General features: G+C 33.9%; 1 protein-coding gene across 3 annotated transcripts in view; it reads right to left on the bottom strand.

Annotated features, from left to right (window-relative positions):
- Positions 1–2,501: 2,501 nt before the first annotated feature.
- Positions 2,502–21,362, bottom strand: part of LOC145684415 (uncharacterized) — a 29,065-nt gene continuing 10,204 nt past the window's right edge. The window contains exons 2-4 of one of the 3 annotated variants that reach the window (XR_014131299.1): positions 20,521–21,030; positions 12,025–12,610; positions 2,566–6,591 (exon numbers count right to left, since the gene is read on the bottom strand). Coding sequence is in view for 2 of the 3 variants with exons in the window: in XM_081756742.1 (XP_081612868.1) it covers positions 20,550–21,030 (481 nt within the window). In the remaining variant the exon portion in view is untranslated. Of the gene's footprint in view, positions 12,611–20,520; positions 21,031–21,362 lie in introns of all 3 variants that reach the window. The other 2 variants (XM_081756742.1, XM_081756743.1) reach the window with 2 other exon arrangements.

Here is a 21,362-nt window from a genome sequence, read left to right on the forward strand (position 1 = left end):
TTGTGAGTAACACCAATAAGCAAATAAAAAGACGTAAGTTTCTAAAAATGGTAGCGTTTGAATTGATTGAAGAACACCGCAATCTTCGGGCTGGTTCCAGGAGCAATCTTCCCAGAAAACTACAAGTGGAGCTGAAACGGAAACATCATACAGAAGAGGAAGTTCCAACTCCAGGTTCAAAGTGTTCTCAAGGAAGATGTGTAGTATGTGCACGTTCCAATGTTCGAAAGACTAGGTTCACTTGTGCAAAATTTCTATGTTGGAACACGCAATTCTCTTTGTACAGAATGTTATGGACAAGCAAACAACAATGAATCTCACTGAATGTCACTTAATTTTGTGATCATTTTTTCTAAACTTTGGTTTTCAAAATTATTTGTAACGATAGAAAAGCTTTTAGAGCAAATGTGAGGAATTTGTATCAAAAATGAAGCCCCTATAATAAAAATAAATATTGGGGTTTCTCACACCCCACCAGACTAATGATGTATTTTTTTCCGCCAGACTAACGCAGGGTTAAGACAGTGCGTTAATAATAATAATATTAATAATAATAATAATAATAATAATAATATTAATAATGATTTCAAATACTAGTTGTTATTTAACAATCATTTCAAGTATTTGAATTCATTATTATCACTATACATAACACTTATAGTATACAGGGAAAATATGTTAGGATTTTCTTATCGTAAAAATACATTAGTACACTAATAAAAAAATCCTATCATATTGAAATGTATTAAACGAGCACAAAACACAAATAAAACATTTCACTTTCACTATATTTTTTTATTTTTGAATTTATAACTACACTGTTCAGTATAAATCAATTTTCTTCTTTATGAACAGACGTCCACTTCGTTGATACCCTCCGAAGGTTGAGTATCGGTTTCCCCCATCACGGTTGTGTCTGTACACTATCAAATAAATCAGCCATAATTGAATCTATGAGTTTTTGTTTGCAAAATACTTTCATTTCCAATTTTAATCTTTCACCGTCAATGTTCACATCACTGTTCTTATTAAGAGAGACTTGGAAAACTGATGTTCATACCGTTAATAATACTCTCTTCATCTACACATGCATAGATCCCGGCAAGTCGTCTTCATGAAAGACATTGCGATTGTATGATTGCGAATAGCATCTGTACACAAGTCAAAATATTCACGTAGCACACTACAAACTTTACTGTTTCTTTACAGCATGTTCAATACACAGTAGTATTTCCAAGAAATAAAGCTAATCACTTGAAGTTAAGTACACAGTGTTTCGAGGAGCATGAAGTGTTAATTTCTTCTCTAACATCACTAATTTTTCACGCATAGTTTTCGCACCACCAGTTCGTTTTTTGGTCCAAGATATTTTATAAATGTAATTTCCACTTTAGAATTTAAATAGTCTGTAACAAGCGGGGTCAAATGTACAAGTTTCTTCCACTCTGCCAAATTTAATTCCACTCCAAACACAAGTCTTTTACTAACACGAATCACTGGCACAGATGTATCAATATCCAGTCCAAAACAAATTAAATTGGTTTTCATTGAAGTAAGTCCATATTCCACATTTAACAAGTACTCTTTCTTGGTATCCATAGTTGATGCACAAGCACTCAAAGACGTGTTACTCCAGTAGCTGATCAACACAGAAGAACGACACTATGCATACAGATGTCCAGGCATGCATGAAGAGGAGGGGGCGATGAAGAAAATTCATTTTTCATCTTGTTTCTACATGCCACCATACACTTACAATGAATATACCGACTCAGTAAATTCAAGATCGTGCATGTTACGTCCAGATACATTAATTTTTATTCTTTTATATGTTAAACATACATTTCCACTTTGTAAATACGTTAACAATTCACCATTATCTGCTTCCAATTTTTCAGTGCAAGGTCCTGATAAAACCACTTTTTCGCCTCCTTCAAATGTGACACATGCCTTTCTACCATATATCATTGTCATTATCTCACAGTTTACAATACGAAATGGTACGCCAATCTCTAAATCGCGCATTTTTATAAAGGGTACCATTGATGGCATATTAAGCTTATCTAATAAATTCATTGACGATACCATTCTTTAATTTGACGTTTCTTCCTTTGCAACAGCTGCTAACGGAATAATCTCAACAAACATATACGTTCCGCTTATGCTCTTCGCAGGAGGGGTAGGGGCTTGGGGGGTTCAAATAACTAGCCAATACACGACAAGGACACGAAAAAAAGCATGATTCATCCTGTTTCTATAGCTGATAGCTGTCCTTTGTTATTCTAACATAGCAACATACTAGATTAGGCCGGTTTACATCCCCTTAGGAACTTTCCCAGGTCAGGCCTAAAGGTCAAATCCATCCCAAGTGAATTATTCGGTACTGATATGACATGCAAGAAGACACAGAACGTAAAAAGTCAAGCTAATACCGTGCAGACGATGGTTGAACAAAGCCAACAGTTATACACATTGTTCTAGATACTGTGTTGTTGGACAATTTTGTTTCAAATTTCAGTTGATTCATTTTTGTACCAAATCATTGCCAATAATAAAACTGGTGGTACCATTTAGTACGAATTTTACCTACTTTTTATCTTACAGAAACGCATTTCAGATATTTCTTTTGCGTAGATTCAGTTTGCAAAACCTAAGGTTCTCATTCGAAATTTCCCCGTTTCTTCCCGCTTCACCCACTTATAGAGGGAGGTTGGAGTGATAATTTTCTAGGAAATATATTTCGTCCTTTACATTATGTTTCTTTTACTCCAACCATCGTTTCCTCTTTTGCAATATTCCGAGCCGTGGAATGATACATTCCCTCTGTAATTTCCTATTCGAATTTCTGTTCTGCTCAATTATCTTTAACCGTTTTCATTTTATGAACATTGGACGTTTTGCCTGATACAGGAATCATGTTTTAGTGGTCATTTTACGGTCGGTACCCATATGAACAATTTTTTAACACAGCGTCTTTACTTTTTAAGGAACTATCGAAGGAGGTATCACCCGCCTCATGTTTTCATTTAAAAGTTCGAAGTTGGGCCCTACATCCGCAAAAAGGGCGGTCCTGGAATCTCTGCGACAAAACCATTCGATATGTGTCCCATTTTTTATTTGAGTTTTTGTTCGGTTATTTCTGTTTAACCGTTTCCATATTGGTGGTACTGGTCTTTTTATCTGATACAAGCACGATTTTCCCGTACATTGCAAACAGTGACGGATATGATAAATACTTTGGCACAATCCTTTTTAGCTTTTAAAGACCTATCGAACGAGATAACATCTGACCCATGTTTTCATTTAAAATTTGGGCTCTGGGCCTCGATGAGAGGCGGCCCTGCGTAGCACCACAACAACACCGTTCGACGTGCCCAATGGCATTTGCTATTTGAGTTTTTGTTTGGCTCATTTATGTTCAACCGTTTTCGTATTGTTTCCATGGAAAAATTAAAATCGGCTTCCCTGTATATATGTGTAATTCGACTACAATCATGCGAATACATGTTTGAAGGTCTAATTTCATTCCTCCTCAACAGTTCATCAGAAGATCTGTTGGATGGTGATCATGTTGGTTACTTCTCCATGTTTTACCTGTCCGAAATTTTATAAACTAGCAGAGTATGGTGCGAGATATTCCCAACTCAAAACTCACCGTTCAGTTTTCTCCCATACAAGAGGTGCAGATGTCCAACTTTAAAGGAAACTCACTTGCAGTTGCGTACTCTGCATTGCGAATATTTACACAGCCACAGTGAACCACGTAGTGCTTCCTGTCTCATTAGGTAATTCAACCTGTTTTCAAGAACATGTATGGAGTTTATGGTGTAGTACGTGTGACCGTAGTTTACCCATTGGTCGAATTACAGAGGATGGTTTCACAACAGAAATAATATTGAACTTTCTATTGCTACTTAATAGATATGTATTATTTTAAATGGTAAAATCGATATAAAATAACTGTAAAATGCATTACATGAAGCGAATACAAATCATGCTATTCGTCTCAGTTACGTCATGTTTTAGTAATAGCGTTCATATAACTCCACAAAGATTAAAGCAAAATATGTTCGACAGGTAAGCATGGGGCTATGCTATTGGACCACCAAGGACAATGCATTGTTATAAAAACTTTATATTAAAAGGATATAGGAAAATGTATGTGAAATAATCAGGTTCATCCACGTGTTGGACTACATCTACTATCATGCTTCAAAAGAATCTTTTTCAACTAGCTGGCAGTATATCCTGTAACAAAATTGTGGTGGTTATCACTTGTGAGAGATAGTGAAAGAAAATAAGGCGGGTTTCTGTATGTTATACTGATTTGCATTAGTCTAAAGGTGAGGAATCCCATTCTCAAATAAATCAATCTTAAGATCAATATAGTAATTTTACTATTTCTTCTGAATTAATGCGGAAACCACACGTAGTGTTCAGCTGCAAATCTAAGTTATAGATAATTTCACTTGCTCTTTCTTACATAATAATTGAATTGAAAACGAGAGCCTCAGATAAATTACAAAATTATTTATATGAGATGATTATGATGATTTTATTATAGCTCCACACAAATTAAGTCTCTGTCTAATTTATGTTTTATACACAATAAAAAGTGAAAAATATGTAGTTACCACGAAAAATTCCAAATACTTTGTAAACATACAATGCATATAAATAAAACAAAAATCGAAGATTCCAAAGACAAGTTTTAATATTTTTATAAATTTGGACAATCCTCCATATATATTGCTAACATTAGAATACCTAAGTAATGAAAAAGCAAGTAGGTGCTCGAGACACACATTCACAGTGCAAATTCTTGTACAACTAAATTGCTGGTATTTTTTTTTTTAAATATTTTATTTCAGATCCATCGAAATTTACCTTGGATTATTTTTTGTTTAACAATGTTTCATAATACAAACATTCAACGATAGAATTTTAGACCTATATTTTCACTTTGAAAACACAGCTATATTACTCACAATGTGGGGTTTGTACTTAGTAAAATTATTTACTTATGTCATCAAATAGTTTGAGAAAAATATAAACCAATCGCCAATCTAGCACTTATAAAGCATAAAAACTATCTTTTAATATATATATATATATATATATATATATATATATATATATATATATATTCAAACGTACACTTAAGAATATTATTCAAAATTTCACGTTTCAATCCTAAGCATGAATGAGCATATGCCTTTTTAATATTGATTTTGTTGTCAATCCCTTTCCGCAGTCCAGACAAATATAAGGCTTTTCTCCAGTATGAGAGAGCATGTGTATTTTTAAAAGCTGTGAAGTAAGGAACCCTTTGCCACACTCTGTGCAAACATTTGGTTTCTTTGTAGAATGGACTGACATGTGCGTTATTAAATGTTGTCTTATTGTGAACCCTTTCCCACATTCTTGGCATAATACGGTTTTTCACTTGAATGCTTAAACATGTGCATCTTTAGATCATAGCCAGAGATGAATCTTTTGTCGCAGACGTCGCAAACTTCAGAATATTCTTCAGTATGATTATGCATATGAGGTTCTAAAGAATGTTTTACAATGAAGCCTTTTCCACAATCTAAGCAGATGTAAGGTTTTTCTTCTGTATGCATGAACATGTGGTTTTTTAAAGCGAAGTTTTGAGGTAAAACCTTTACTACACTCATGACACATATATGGTTTTCTCTCAGAGTGTTTAGTCATGTGTATTTTGACGTCATTCTTGGTCTTGAACGTACTTCCACATTGCTGACAAAAAAAAAAAAAAAAAAAAAAAAGCCTTTCGTCGCTATGAAGAAACATGTGCCTTTTGAGATGATAGCTTTTGCTGAAAATCTTCTCCCAGAACTTGCAAATATGAGCCTCGCCGTATCCATGCTTAAGCATATGTGTGGTTAGGGAACCTTTGGTAAAAAAATTCCTTGCCACATTCTTCACAAATGTATTTTCTGTTTGAATGAATGAGTAAATGTGTCTTTAAATATCCCTTGCAGATAAATCCTTTACTACACACATGACAAACGCATGGTTTCTCACCAGAATGATTTAAAGTGTGTGTTTTCAAACTTTCTTTTGTACAGAATCCCTTATCACATAGCTGGCAAATGAACGGTTTAACATCTAAATGAATAAATATGTGAATTTTTAATTCTGATCGCCTATAAAACCCTTTTCCACACTCATTACAATAAAAAAATTTTTCACTAGCTTGACTGAACATATGATCTTTCAATTTCCATCTTAGACGAAACGCTTCTCCACATTGCTCGCAAATAAATTCTTCCTTTTCACTATGACTATACTGGTGTCTCTTCAAGTAAACACTCAAACTGAACCGTTTTCCACAGTCCTTACAAGGATATGGTTTCTCTTCCGTATGAAGAAACAGATGTCTTCTCAAGTCCGCTTTTGATTTTATCCCTTTTCCACACTGGTCGCAAAAGAAGCGCTTTTCAAATGAATGACCAATTAAGTCACCTTTGCACTCAGCTTCTGGAGGGAATTTTTTGCGAATCTCTATCCTTTCATAGGTCTCGGGTCTATGGGAGGTTGTGACGCGTAATTTGGATGAATTTTTTGCTGTGAAAAATTTCGGGATTGTTCATTATGTTAGTTTTACTAACTTTTAAATATTTTCACGTAGCTTATATTTTCACATTAATTTATTTTCATTTTACAGGACAATTAACATTGGACACATTTTGTCTTGTAACAGAAATGGAATGGTAATCTCTACAAAAGCATTTGAATCATTTTGGTGGTAAAGAATGGGAAAAAATATTTCATTTAAGGTTCGAAATTCAATGAATTAATATTTTTTAATCAATCATGAGTCCTGTGGGAAACACACTACATAATAATCTAGGAAGCAGCGAACCAATACGCAAAGAGTAGATGCAGTTTGTACAGCGAACCGTGCCAAGTAAAAATAACATTCTTCGTTAAGTCCCAACTGTCTAAAAAGGCACTTCAAAGACGAAATGAAATCTTACAGTGTAACGTCGTATGATTATGCTGTTCAGGCTGAGGGAGACGATGATTAAGGCAAGTGAATGATGATGGAAGAATTGGTGGAATGTGAATTATTTCTCTTCTCTTATAAAATGAAATCTTTTAGTTTAACGTCCAACGATAATGCCGTTTAGGCTAAGGGAGACGATGATTAAGCCAAGTGAATGATGATGGAAGAATTGGTGGATTGTGAATTATTTCTCTTCTTTTATAAAATGAAATCTTTTAGTTTAACGTCCAACGATTATGCTGTTTAGGTTAAGGGAGACGGTAATTAAAACAAGTGAATTAAGATGGAGGAATTGGTGGAATGAAATACGGGACAACCCTGAGAAAACACACAGACACAACGTTGACCACTACAAACCTATTTGGCCTGCGATCGAACCTGCGACCCCTGGCACCAGATATACACTTTGGGAACCTCCAGTTAGCATACATGTGAATTTAATCGCCACATCAGAGATTACATGAATACACTAGAAATTATAATAACCAGAGTCAGTACCATACATAATCAGTACATGTAATAAAAAAATATATGTGAGGATTAACAAACCTTAAGCGTGATGCCCTTACGCATGATTGACCCTCGGATGATTATTATGTTCTGTGTTAACTCGCGTCTGTTTCTACTTACAAGTATCTGAATAGATCCCTTTGTGTTATTTCGTACTAATGCAGTCTTCTGAGTACTGAAGATTAATGAAGTTCGTAAAAAAGGCCATGAAATCTGCTTTGAATTGATTAATACATTGACGAATTTTATTGAAACGTCCACGTCGATATGCAGCGCCATTAATGGCGCAAACGACACCAAGGTAACTTACATTGTTAAGGTTGATCCGAGAGTTATTATTCGTTAGATCCTACAGCACGCCAAGTTGTCACATGCTACACTCAAACAAATATTGGTTATTTATTTATCAAGGGAAAAAATACCGGAAAATGACTGCATCGAACCTAGCCTATTGATCAGACGAGGCAACAAAAATTTTCTTCCAAGAGATATGACCACGATAAAGCGTAATCCTGATTCACAATAAATTTGTAACCATGGATAAGACTTGGATCCATAATTTCAGTACTGAGACGAAACGGGGTCTATGGATTGAGAACACCATTCTTCCCCATTCTCACTAAAATCTTAAGCCGTCCCGCCGCCGGGAGATAATATCGCCAGTCTTCTGGGATGCTATATGAATTTGACACATGAACAGACTATTATCAGTGATTATTAAGCCCACGTAAACCCGACCTTGCGCGAAACCATGGAACAGAAGAATAAAGTTATGAGACAAAGTGTTCTCTCGTAAGTGAAAGTTTGCGATGGCCGCTATTGATTATGTATGACATCGAATCAATCCATCACTTATTTAATTCAGCCTATTTGACCCCAGTGATTCATACCAATACGCCAATTTAAAGAATCACTTGCGGAGCGAAAGAAGAGTGTCACAATAACGTTGAGTCAATTTTGAGCTTAACGTCCCTTTCAGCAGCGAGGGTATATGAGACAGGACCTAATGAGTAACGTGGAATCCAATCCACATGAGGACCCACCGGGATCGAACCCGGGTCTCACACGCCAAAGGCGCGTGCGCTAACGACTTAGCCATGAAGCTCGAGTGTCATGACAATATTATGTGTGTAGTACAGACGTATTTGCAGTCTCTGAAAAAATTCTTTAAAAAACTAAAGTATTCGAGCATTGATTGTTGAACATTGCCTATTTAAATATTGTATTAAATAGAAGTGTTTCAGAAGTCCCACGGACATGTTCCTTAGGCAACGGAGGCGATGATTAATGCAAATGAATGATGGAAGAATTGGTGAAATAAGAAAATGAAAGGAAAGGAAGGTACCCTGGAAAACCCGCAGACAGAATGTTGTCCACCACTAGATATGGGTAAATTCCTGGGAAGATATTTCTTGGGAAGATTCCCAAAAATGAGAACTTTCCGGGAATTTATGTACAATCACAAACAAAATTTTGTACAATTTTGTGTTCTCCAAATTAAATTAGTTTTTTATCACAGTATATTATTACTATTGTCTCCAGAGGATTCTTTAAAATGTACATTCTGAAAGTTATTATATTATTTTATTAATATTTTATTATATTTAAAGAGTACGTATAAAAGGAAACTTCACATACAATACGTTCTATGAAAGTAAATATGTGGTAAAAATGGTATAGCAAGTGCACGTATTTTTACACTACTAAACAGTTTAAATTTATCTTGAGGTGAATTTTCTAAACTTCACTCTAGTACTAATATACACATACTAAATTTTTAAACGTAATAAACAAATTAGGTTAGGTATCGGGCTGAAGACACATGTCTCACCATTATATATACATTTGTGCATGCGTTCATATTTATGATCAAAATATTTGCAAGATACTGAATTATCTTTATAATTTTGCACGTAACATTGCCACACACGACCTTCCTTCCTACCTATTTCTCGAAATTTCGTGCGTTAATTCACATGTAACAGAAGTCAGACTACCTCTTCAGAAATTGGCGCCAGAGACAGGAGACAGACCGTCGTATATTAATAACTGTGGTTCGGGGTATAATAATAGTACTTCATTTCTACTTCTACATAATTTCTACATTACTTTGCAAACTGGTTTCCTCTCATCATTTCAAAATTAGTACTCTGCTACATTTTAGTGCAAGTGGGAATGGAACTTTAAAAATCATATTATTAGTTATATAAAGGTCAGTCAACGAATTTTATAATTTTAACCTATAAATTATTTAAAACCTACAAGTATACCATAATAAATGAAAATAAAGTAAACAGTCATATTGTTCTTATAATTTGGAAGATAAAGAAACGGAAATAAATGCCTTGTCGGAAATTTATATTCTACGGGAAAAAGCCGGGAATATTCCCATTTGTTATTTTCCTTCCCACTGGGAATATTGCCAATGCCCATCACCATTCACCACACACTTACTTTGACGGAATCGGACGAAGAACTCTACACACCAGCGGTAAACGCTTTAAAATAGAGCCACTGTGTCCCGTGAAAACACAAATACCGAAAGATTTTATATGTTATTAAATTACTTTTCTGTTGAAAATTGCGTCAGGTATATTTGAAGTAAGTTACGCGCAATCCTAACATGGTACAGGCACGTAGCCAGGATTTGGTAATGGAGGAGGGGGATCCGTGATATGAAGTACTATAGTTTCACAACAGGGGTCGATCCTTCTAAATTATTTTACTGGCAACATTTATATTGGTTCGTCTAGTCAGGATTTCGTAATGCGAGGGGCGTGTGTGTGACATAAAATACTGTTGTTATCACACCAGGAATTTAAATGAATCTAAACTATTTTACTGGCAACATACAGTAGTTTGGACAATAAAAGGAGGCTATGTTACTATTTTAATAAATAACCATGAAGAAATATCGAATAAAAAATATAAACAAAGTATTGAAAAAGATTTTGTAAAAAAAATATTATAAAAATGATATATTAACTATTATAAAAAACATATCCAATAATGTATTGTAATTTTTTTTACAATGTCTGCGTTTTTCCTCTGTTGGGTCAAATGTTAACAGAACTTTCTTTCCATATAAGTATTTCTTTCTATTATTCTGTTAATTACTGTGTGTTCCAAATGAAAAGTTAAAGGAGCAGTAGGAAACTGTTTCTGAAATAACATGCTTGATACTGCAGAGAAGCGATGAAAAATTATAAAAAATATCCACACTATTACAGAACTTCTCTATGTTTTCGAAATCTTAAAATTTCAATGACTAAAGCAGAAGTTCTTAGAATTTCGTAACTTTCCTATAAATTTCAAATTCCCAGCCTTTTCCAAGATATCCAGCTCATTCGGCACCATGTATTGCACGTAATTCGGCTAATACATTCCACGTAAGGCTGGAGTGAAGAGGAAACAATGAGTAGGGCACATGGAGACAACTCTGTGCTCAAGTTTGCATATCGTTCGCTACTGCTTATTTAACTTGTCATATGGAACTGACAGTAAACCACATATCAATAACTTTCTCATTTTGTCTCTAACAAATATTTACAAAAGCAACAGTCCTCTCCCCGTGCCCTGCACACAAAGCTTCTCATAAGAAAGAGTAACCAAATGCTTGCTCTAGCTTTTTATTTTTAATGCTGATTCTGCTTTTTCTGGTTTCTTTTAGTTTTAAACTTATTATTTTTGATTTCAGGTTTCGACGTGGGGGTCCGGACCCCTACCCCTTGGCTACGTGCCTGCATGATAATATTATTTTTAAATAGTGGATTGTGCTTTTTCAGTGTAGCACATTTCTGGCATATATAGCCGTTATGCATGAAGTCTGATTATTTATTTGATACACTTACGGAAACAGTTACGGTTACGTGGTTAATAACGTGGTTATATTATCTATTATAAAAATACAGTCAACAAATTTCAATATTTTAACCTGCAAATTATTTAAAACCTGGTAGTAAATCATAATAAATGAAAATAAAGTAATTAGTCATATAATTCTTATAAATTAGAAAATAAAATAAAGAAATGAAAATAAATTTCTTCCCGGGAATTTATATGCCAGGGAAAAAAACGGGAATATTCCCATTTTCTATTTTCCTTCCCACCGGGAATATTACCACTGTCCATCGCTAATCAGACGTAAGTGCTCTACCACTTAGCGTTCACGCAAGTTTCTATCAAACAGTGATTTATAATATTATTTCTTAAATATTAAAAAATAAATGTATAATGATTGAACAACTAAAATTACATAATGACATTTTCAATATTTACTGCAATTGTACAGTTCTCAAGGTAAACCCAGTCAATACGTATCAAACAGTCTAATAGAATAAATTAGTATAGAGACACAGAAAGGCTTATCTATTGGATTACGTAATTAATTGTCTGGAATTATTTTAGGCTATTTTCAATATATTAATCTAGTTATAAAAAATATATAGAAATATCAAATGTATTTCCTAAGAGGTGCATACCTGAATTCCTTAGAATTTTCATGTACTTGTCGGCAATTACGTTCTACAATATTCTCCTTGGTCTTATCCTCAATCACGTCAGATCTCTGAAAACTTGGTTCTTCTTTGATACGTGTAGAACATGTAATGTTTTTCTTCAAGAATTTCAAGTTACTCTGAGAAATTGTAGATTCGACTGGTAAATTAAAAAAAGATAAACGCTTTACCAAACATATGGCTTTTGAAACTAGCTTCCGATCTGCTGTTATATTATGCTTACCACTTGCTGCAGTGAACTTAGATTTAGGTACCATAGTTCCTCTTAGCACAGAAAGTTTACAGTCCTTAAATCGCAACGTTCTATCATCTGCTGGTTTCCCAGTTCAAAATAGGACACACAAGATGTTGACAGAGGATTTCTTAGCTCTAATTCAATGGGAGAATCATCTGGTATTTTATAATCGCATGCTTTGGTATCGATTTCAGTTTTCACATTTTGACAATAAATGAAGCCCAATCGAATAATCGAAGTTCTTTTATTATCTATAAAGATGTTGTCGTTAACAACCCGACAACTTCGGCACACAACCTACTAGCAAAGTTAAATCTGAAAGCAAAAATAAATACCCTTATTATTATGCACGACATATATTACAAGGAACAAACGGAAAAAAAAGAACCCTTTTCGAGAAAACAATATTAGCTACATAGACTAATTTATATTCAAAACAAAAGAACTCAATTTGATAAAAAGAAATATAAAGCGATCTTTACTTAAAATAATGGCCACTCGTTTGTTCCAATATTATTTTGCCATTGTGTAGTAGTAATTTTACTTATCTGTAAAAATTGATTTTAACCATGTATAAAATTGATTAAGAAATTTGGATTATTGTGTTTCCTTAAGATTAAATTCAATAGCCTAACTGTACCAGCGAAACCACTAGTAGTAAACTACTACGAGAAAAAAATATATTTTTAAGCTGGAATATATGACGTAACGAATTCCGAATAGTGCTTCAACACACACTTCTATTTTTCGTCTAACAGTATTTAACTGAATTCTTCTTTTTTTCAAAGAATGTAGCCTTTCAAAACGTTATAACGGTTCGATAACGTACCATTAAATGAGAATTATTGCATAAAACATACATATCAGAAGGAAATATTGCCAAAGAGTGATTAACCAAAATAATACAATAAAATATCTACAAAGTACAACTTTGTGTTTATCAGTGAGTAAACCAAACAAAAGCAAAAACAAAATGCAAAGGTATTCAAATGTTATGTGGAAATAATCACTAAATATGAGAATAACACAGAAAAAGAAAACAACACACGAGCAACCAAATATACTTGCATAACCATAACGACTCCAAAAGTATGAAACACAACACGTAAAAATTTCACGAACTTGATTCTAAGTATACTGGTCCACTATAAATCATAAAGTGAAAGTTGATATGTAGAAGAGGTTATATCAATCAATTAGTTCCAGGTTTTAATAAGTTTACACCAGCTAACACAGCAACGACATATACGTTGACTGTTCAGGGTAAGAACCTGTTTTACAGCATTGGTTTATATGTACATTGAAAACCTGTACAATAGTATATTATAGTTTTATAAAGGTCACGTAGTATCGACTTAAGTAAATTGTTTTTGGTATTACAATTACAATTTAACGATAACTATAATCGTTGATTTCATTTGATTTTCAGCTTAGCGTCCCTTCCAGTAACGAGGCTATATGAGACATGGATCTATTGATTAACGGGGAATTCGAACCACATGAGTATCGTGGGGAAACGAGCCTGGGTCTCCCACGTCTAAGGCCTGTACGCTGAACGCTTCGCCTCGAGGAAGCTCGCTATATAATCGTTGAATAAAAATCCTCTTGTAGAAGCTTGGGCCCCTTAAAAATATATTTATGATGAGTCATATTTATTTCTGCTGCAGATAGGATATTTGATTTCACTTGCTTAAATAGCATATACTCGTAAATTTCGATTATTTAATACAGCCAATCTAATTTATTACGTCTATCATTGGAACTGAAAAAGAAAATTCCATTAGAACCATTGAGGCCTATTTTTATATCACATACACACTTAGGAAGTATAATAGATAAACATAATTAACATAATTATCATACATTGATCACGAAAGTCCAGGGAAGTATATATACATATATATATATAAGAATATCATTACTTCACGGAAACACTTTTTAAGGATCTTCCGAAATTTTATAATTAAATTTAGCAATATATAACGTAGAACCTAAACAATAAAAGAAAACCGTACGACTAGTATTATATTTGAAATACACTTTCAGCCTCTATATGCTCCTTCATAAATATATTCAGTAAGGGAATCAAGCATTATTACCAGACTAAGCCTAAAATACTCGGATGAACTGGATATTTGCCAAGAAACGCCATCCAGTTACTTTATAGAAGTTCTATCGTGATTTGCCTGAATATTGCAAAACAAACAGAATGTATGCTTGGCTTACATTACGATAGGCTGAAAAATATGTTTAAAAAATGAAAATAGTTTGTGATTAACACTTATGACACTATGCCTTAACGCCGTACGTTGTTGGTATTTTGGCCCGCAGGACGAGCCTTCAATGTTATGTTGTGGCTGTGAAGACATTTTTGCTCCATATGTTAGTTCTTTCAACCCATGAAACTATTTGTAGTAGTCATTGAAAGGATGTACTTTTATCTTCTCGAAACTATAAATATTCTTTAAAATCTTTACTTATGGTATTTTATTAGTCAAAACTTACAAGCATAAGCTCACCCGCGCGGACCCGCTTCGATCCTACCTGTCTGTTAAATAATACTCTAATTTCCTATTGGCCACCTAGCACAGATTGGATAAGGTTGTTTAACTATTACTCCTAGTGGCTTTCTTGAACTTGACTTATACCAAACGGGATATTGTCGTATCGCGAATTATTTGGAGGAGGAATAAAATCTGGGAAAGGAATACGATATTTGCACAATAATTACTTGTGGCCCTTTTGATTCTCATCCATGCCAAGTGAGGCCCCATCGTGTTGCCCCGCGCAACACTTTAGATGAGAATGAAATTAGTGGGTAAAAAATAGTGTAATGAATGAATGAACAGCCACAAGCAAACCAACACGGAAAATAGTATTAATACAATTTTATTTAAGTGCCGTATGCTGGACCAATTTTAGGAAATTTACCGAGTGAATTGAAGAATTTATTTTGGTTTGTGAGGACGAGTGAAAGAAAATCAGCTCACGGAAGCAGCTGAAATTAAGAAGGCGGTTGTAGTTGTAAACAGCGCTGTATATGCAGGCAGAAACGACAGTTCGGAGGATAGATACATTTGTTATGATTTAGTGGCGGAAAAGGTGGTGTGAAAATCGTGCGTATATGTCAAGGTTAGGACGTATGATATTTGAGAGTTAAAGAATTACGACCAATACGGTATTGTACTTGTGCAAAGTGTACAGAAGGTGTATTTCGAGTTTACACGTGAAGTGTTACTAGTATTAGATCATGACAAGTGCTATTGAATTTTTTATCGGTGCCAAACCCACCAGTTTTTACTACCCCTCCTTCGGACGTACACAAATCTTTGACGCACTTGATCCCACCAGACGCACCATTGAGCTATCGTGCAGGCCTTACGCCTCGCCCTGTTTCCCCTCTGGATTCTGTTAGATAGTATTTTCTTTTTAGTGGTTACATAGAGCAGATCGTTTTTTTCTTTCACCGCAATTTTTATGCCATACATACAGATGCCGTATTTATACGCAAATACTAATTTCTTATTCCAAATTGTACAAGTTTACACCTCTCCGTCTTGAAGGTAACTGACTTGCATCTCAACCTAAACTAATTAATGTTGCATAATCTAACCAAATGTTGTAGATTTTGGAATTTTTTCCATTTTTGTGTAGTCCGCCGACACAGCACATATGCGGTATTTAAACGCTAATTGAGAAATAATTAGAACTTTTTAATTATTCTACATCCATTTTAAATACTATCTTTGTTTAATACGTTTATTATTGGCGTGTGGTCGCTTATATAATGTTAAAGTGGTTCCGCGCGGCGCAGTCTCTAACGCTCTCGCCTTCGGGTCGAGCGGCTCCGGGTTCGATTTTCAGTAGAACACTCGGACGAAATGCAATGGCTTTTTCAGGCCAGCCATCTTGAGTGAGTTTTTCCTCATTCATACCAGCCTTTGGATAGTGTGCTCGCCGAGGGACCTCATCCCTCTTTTATGTGACGGGCTAAATGGGTTTAATTTTTTAAAAAATTAAATGAAATCCTTACGTCTTACATCCCACGATTATGCCGGTTACACTAAAGGAGACGGTGATGGTGAGAGATGAATGAAATGGTGGAATGAAGGGCATTTATTCCGAAGTGCGACGTCCGATACTTTTCGAGCAAACTCTCATAAACGCTATTAAAATTTATAATTTTTCAATTCCTACGTTTTTAGCTGACTTTCGGGTTCCTTACGTTACATCGTGAGGTAGGGGAGAGGTTAGGTGAGGTTACGTTTGGCTTACATATACAACAGAATTGCCCTTGGACGTCCGAACAAAGTTTAATATTTAATTCACCAGTATTGTCGAGCGAGCGTTAGCGAGTGAAGGTTGGTAAGAGCTAGTGATGGGAAAATTCCCGGGATATATTTTTCGGGAATATTACCTGGAAAGATTCCCAAAATGGGAATTTATCCCAGAATTTATGTTCAATCAAAAAGAAAATTGCATTCTATTACTATATTATGATTTCAAATTTGATTTAATAATTATATCACAGCATATTATTACTGTTGTCCACAGATGATTCTTTAAAATGTATATTCTGAACGATACTATGTAACTTTATTACCACTTTATTATATTTAGAAAGTACGCATAAATGTATATTTATTTACAATAAGTTCTATCAATTAAATATGTGTGAAAAAAATTATATAGTAACAGTTTAAATTTATATGTATGCGGATTTGTTCAACTTGACTCTATTGCTGATATTATAAACACATTAATTTATAAATGTTATAAACTAATTAGATTGGGTATTTGCTAGAAGATACATGTCTCACCAATTTACCAACATTTGCGCATAAATATTTATGTTCACAAAATTTGCAAGATACTTATTTATCTTTATATTTTAGCACTTAATATTGCCATACCCGACCTATCATTCTACTTATTACTCGAAATTCCATACGTTAATTCACATGTAAAAGAAGTCCGGATACTACTTCAGAAATTCGAGTCAGAGAGAGGAGACAGACCGACGTCTATTACTAATGGTGGTTCAGGGTTTGTTAATAGTACTTCATCTCTATTTCTACATAATTCTAAATTACTTTACAAAATAGTTCCTTATAATCATTTGTAAATTAGTACTTTGCTAGGTTTGGCTGTTCTTTAGCATTGGGGACAGATTTGCACCTACTTTTTTGCGATATTCTATTCCGATGCGCTTGTTTTATGGTTTCATACGTTAAATTACGTTACCAAAATTAAATTCAGACAGCGTTGCAGAACGAGCATTAGCGAATGAAGGTGGGTTAGAGCCCCGCATGGCACGTTGTTTTCTATCTTCGTTACCAACAATTCACTTTCTTTTCTCACATAAATCATTTCCACTTACCTTTCCGTTTTGTATAAATCCCCTACTGCCTAAAACAAGGTGTTCGATGCTTTCTTAACTACTTGAACATCGCTATCAACTCAATTCTTCCGTAAATCATCCTAATTTTAGCTAGTTTTGGCCCCCCAATTCTAAAGAATTACCTTACTTTTTAGTGCAAATGAAACTGGAACAAAAAATATATTATTAATTATATAAAGTACAGTCAAAGAATTTTAAAATTTTCAACCTCCAAATTCCTTAAAACCTAGAATTAAATCATAATATATTAAAATAAAGTAATTAGTCATATTGTTCTTATAATTTGGAAGTTAAAGTAAAGAAAAGGAAATAAATTCCTTCTCGGGAATTTATAGCCCAGGGAAAAGCATAAATTCCCAAGCATAAATTCCTGGGAGAGAAATTATTTTCATACTTTTACATTATATTCTAAATTATAAGAACCATACGGATAAATACTTCCTTTTAATTTATCATCATTTGCTTCTATGTTTTAAATAATTTGGAGCTTAATTCATTGACTGTACTTTATATAACTAATTCATAATAAGATTTTTTTTTAAAATTCTATTTCCATTTGTACTAGAAGGTGACAAAGTACTAAATTACAAATGATAAAACGGAATCAGTTTGTAAATTACTGTAAAAATTTTCTAGAGATAGAGACGAAGTACTATCAATACTTCGCCGGACCACTGTTAGTAATAAACGTCGGTCTGTCTACTGTCTGTGACTCGAAGTTTTGAATAGGTACTCGGGCTTGTCTTACATCTGAAGTAACGCTTGAAATTCCGAGAAATTGGTAGGAAGAAAGGTCGTGTGTGGAAATATTACGTGCAGAATTCTAAAGATATGTCCATTTCTTGCGGATACTGTGGACATAAATATGTAAGTGTATATGTTGATATTAGTGATGGGCAAATTCCCGGGAAGATATTCATCTGGAATATTCTGGGGAATATTCCTAAAAATGGGAATGTTCCGGGAATTTATGTACAATCACAAGAAAGACTGCATTCTATTCCATATTATGTTTACGAAGTTAAACTTTTTTTTTTATCACAGTACATTATTACTCGTGTCTCCAGAGCATTCTGTAAACTGTATATTCTGAACGGTATTAATTTATAAAAATCTTTTACATTTTTAGAGAGTACACATAAATGTATATTTTGTTATATTATGTTCTATGCAAGTAAATATGTGGAAAAATTGGTATAGTAAGTCCACAATTTACCCCGCTAAACAATATAAAGTTAGATGTAAGTGGAATTTCTAAAGTTGCCTCTACTACTGATATTATAAACATATTGCATTTTTAAATGTAAAAGAAAAACAGGTTGAGTAACTGCAGAAAGCACACGTATCGCCAGACTATCAACATTTCGTATACATATTTATGTCCGCAATATTTCCAAATACTGACTTATCTTTATAATTTTGCACGTATCGTTGCCACACACTTTTCTTCTTATCTATTCATCGAAATTTCATATGTTAATTCACTTGTGAAAGAACTCTGAATACCTAATCAGAAATTTGAGTCAGAGACTGGAGACAAACCGATATCTTTTGCTAACGGTCGTTTGGGGTGTAATGGTAGTATTCCATCTCTATTCCTCCATATTTTTTGCATTAAAATCTGGTTCCTTTTCAACTTTTGTAATTTATCACTTTCTCGTTTTTAGTGCAAACGTAAATGGAACTTAAAGATCATATTGTTAGTTATATAAAGTATAGTAAATGAATTTTAATTTTTTTAACCTTCAAATTATTTAGAACCTGGAAGCAAATCATAATAAATGAAAATAAAATAATTGGTCATATGGTTCTTATAATTTGGAAGGTAAAGTAAATTGAAATAAATTCCTTCTCGGGAATTTATATGCCGGAAAAAAAACGGGACTATTCCAATTTTTTTATTTTCTATCCTGCCGGAAATCCACTGTCGATCACTAGTTGATAAAATAGTGAGATATGCGTTTTGTGGCAGGTACCCAAACTAATTGGTTTGTAACATAAAAATTTAAAATGTTCATAATATCAGCAGTAGGGTCAAATTTAAAAAATCCACTTGCATGTAAGTTTAAACTGTTTAGCGTGTAAAATTTTATAATTTCCCATACAAAATGTTTTTCCTACATATTTACTAATGTAAAACATATTGCAAGTAAATATACATTTATGCGTGTTCTCCAAATATAATAAAATATTAATAAAATAATACCGTTTAGAGAAAAACATTTTAAACAATCCCGTGGTAAGAACAGTAATAAATGTACCATGATGGAAAAAATGTTGAATAGAATGCAATTTTCTTTGTACATAAATTCCCGGAATATTGGTATTTTTGGGAAACTTCCCGGGAATTTGCCCATTAGTAGTACTAACATGTGGGAAATCAAATGACGTTCTCTAGCAAATTCCTTACGACGCTTCTGATACTTGTAAGGCTTTTACTTTGGGTTAACATATTTTGCTTTGAACTATATTTTGTTATAACTTGTTTACCAGACTCCTGACATTTGTGAGGTTTAAATTTCAGTTCCTTAATATGTATTCTTGTAAGTCACGGATTGCAATAAATTTCTTTCTACACTATTAAAATTTATGAGGCTTTCCTCTAACGTGTGTTAATATATGGTGATATAACTTTCCGTTTTGTCCAAACCGTTTACCACACTCCTGACAAGTATGAATTCCTTTCCGGAATGTGGTAACATGTATACGTTTAAGCAACCTTTATGAGAAAATGCATTACCACACTACTGACAATTGTAAGACTATTGATTTGAGTGTGTTAGCATGTGTTCTTTTATACAATTATTTGCAGTAAATTCCTTACCTCACTCCGGACATCTATGTCGGCCCCCTTTAGTGTGTTAGCATGTGTCGATTTAAGTAACCTTTACGACCAAAAGCTTTACCGCATTCTAGACACGTATAAGATTTCTTTGTGGTATGTGTTAACTTGTGTACCTTTAAATAACGTTTATATGGAAATCGCATACCACACTCTACACAAGTATTAGCTCTAGCTCTTTTGTGTGCTAGTATATGAAGTTCTAAATCACGTTTCTCAAAAAAGTCCATACCACACTCCTCACAATTATGAGGCATCTTTCTTGTGTGTATGAGCATGTGATCTTCTATATTACGTTTCCGAAGAAATTCCATTCCGCACTCGTTACAGGTGAGAGTTATCTCTTTTGTATGTGTTAACATGGGGTCTTTCAAATGACATTTCGCAAGAAATCCTGTACCAAACTCCCGAAATTTGAGACATTCCTCTTCTAAATTTCTTGCTGAATCTGAAGTTCGTGTAGAGCTTGGTATGGTAATGATGTTTTGTTCACTGAAAATAAAACATTTAGGAAACATATTTAAAAAAATAATTAATGTAACAATAAAGATATGCAATATAAGACTTTCAAAATTCAAAAACGTGCAATTCGTTGCATGTAAAATAAAATGTAATACTGAATTTCTAGATTAAAGTTTCATAGGATAAACCAGACTATATTGGTGAGAATGAATGAAATACTAGAATAGACAAGATGAGAAGTGAGAGAACTACAAAAAAAGTCCACGTGCAGAACGATTATACGTTCCAAGCTTCATCGGCACGAGCTGCGGTTGGATTTACACGCGCCGCAGGGGAAATACGTAAATTTTCTCCGTGTTGCT

The sequence above is a fragment of the Thermobia domestica genome, chromosome 4, assembly GCF_964235325.1.
Source record: "Thermobia domestica chromosome 4, izTheDome1.hap1.1, whole genome shotgun sequence".
NCBI classification, from domain to species: Eukaryota; Metazoa; Arthropoda; class Insecta; order Zygentoma; family Lepismatidae; genus Thermobia; species Thermobia domestica.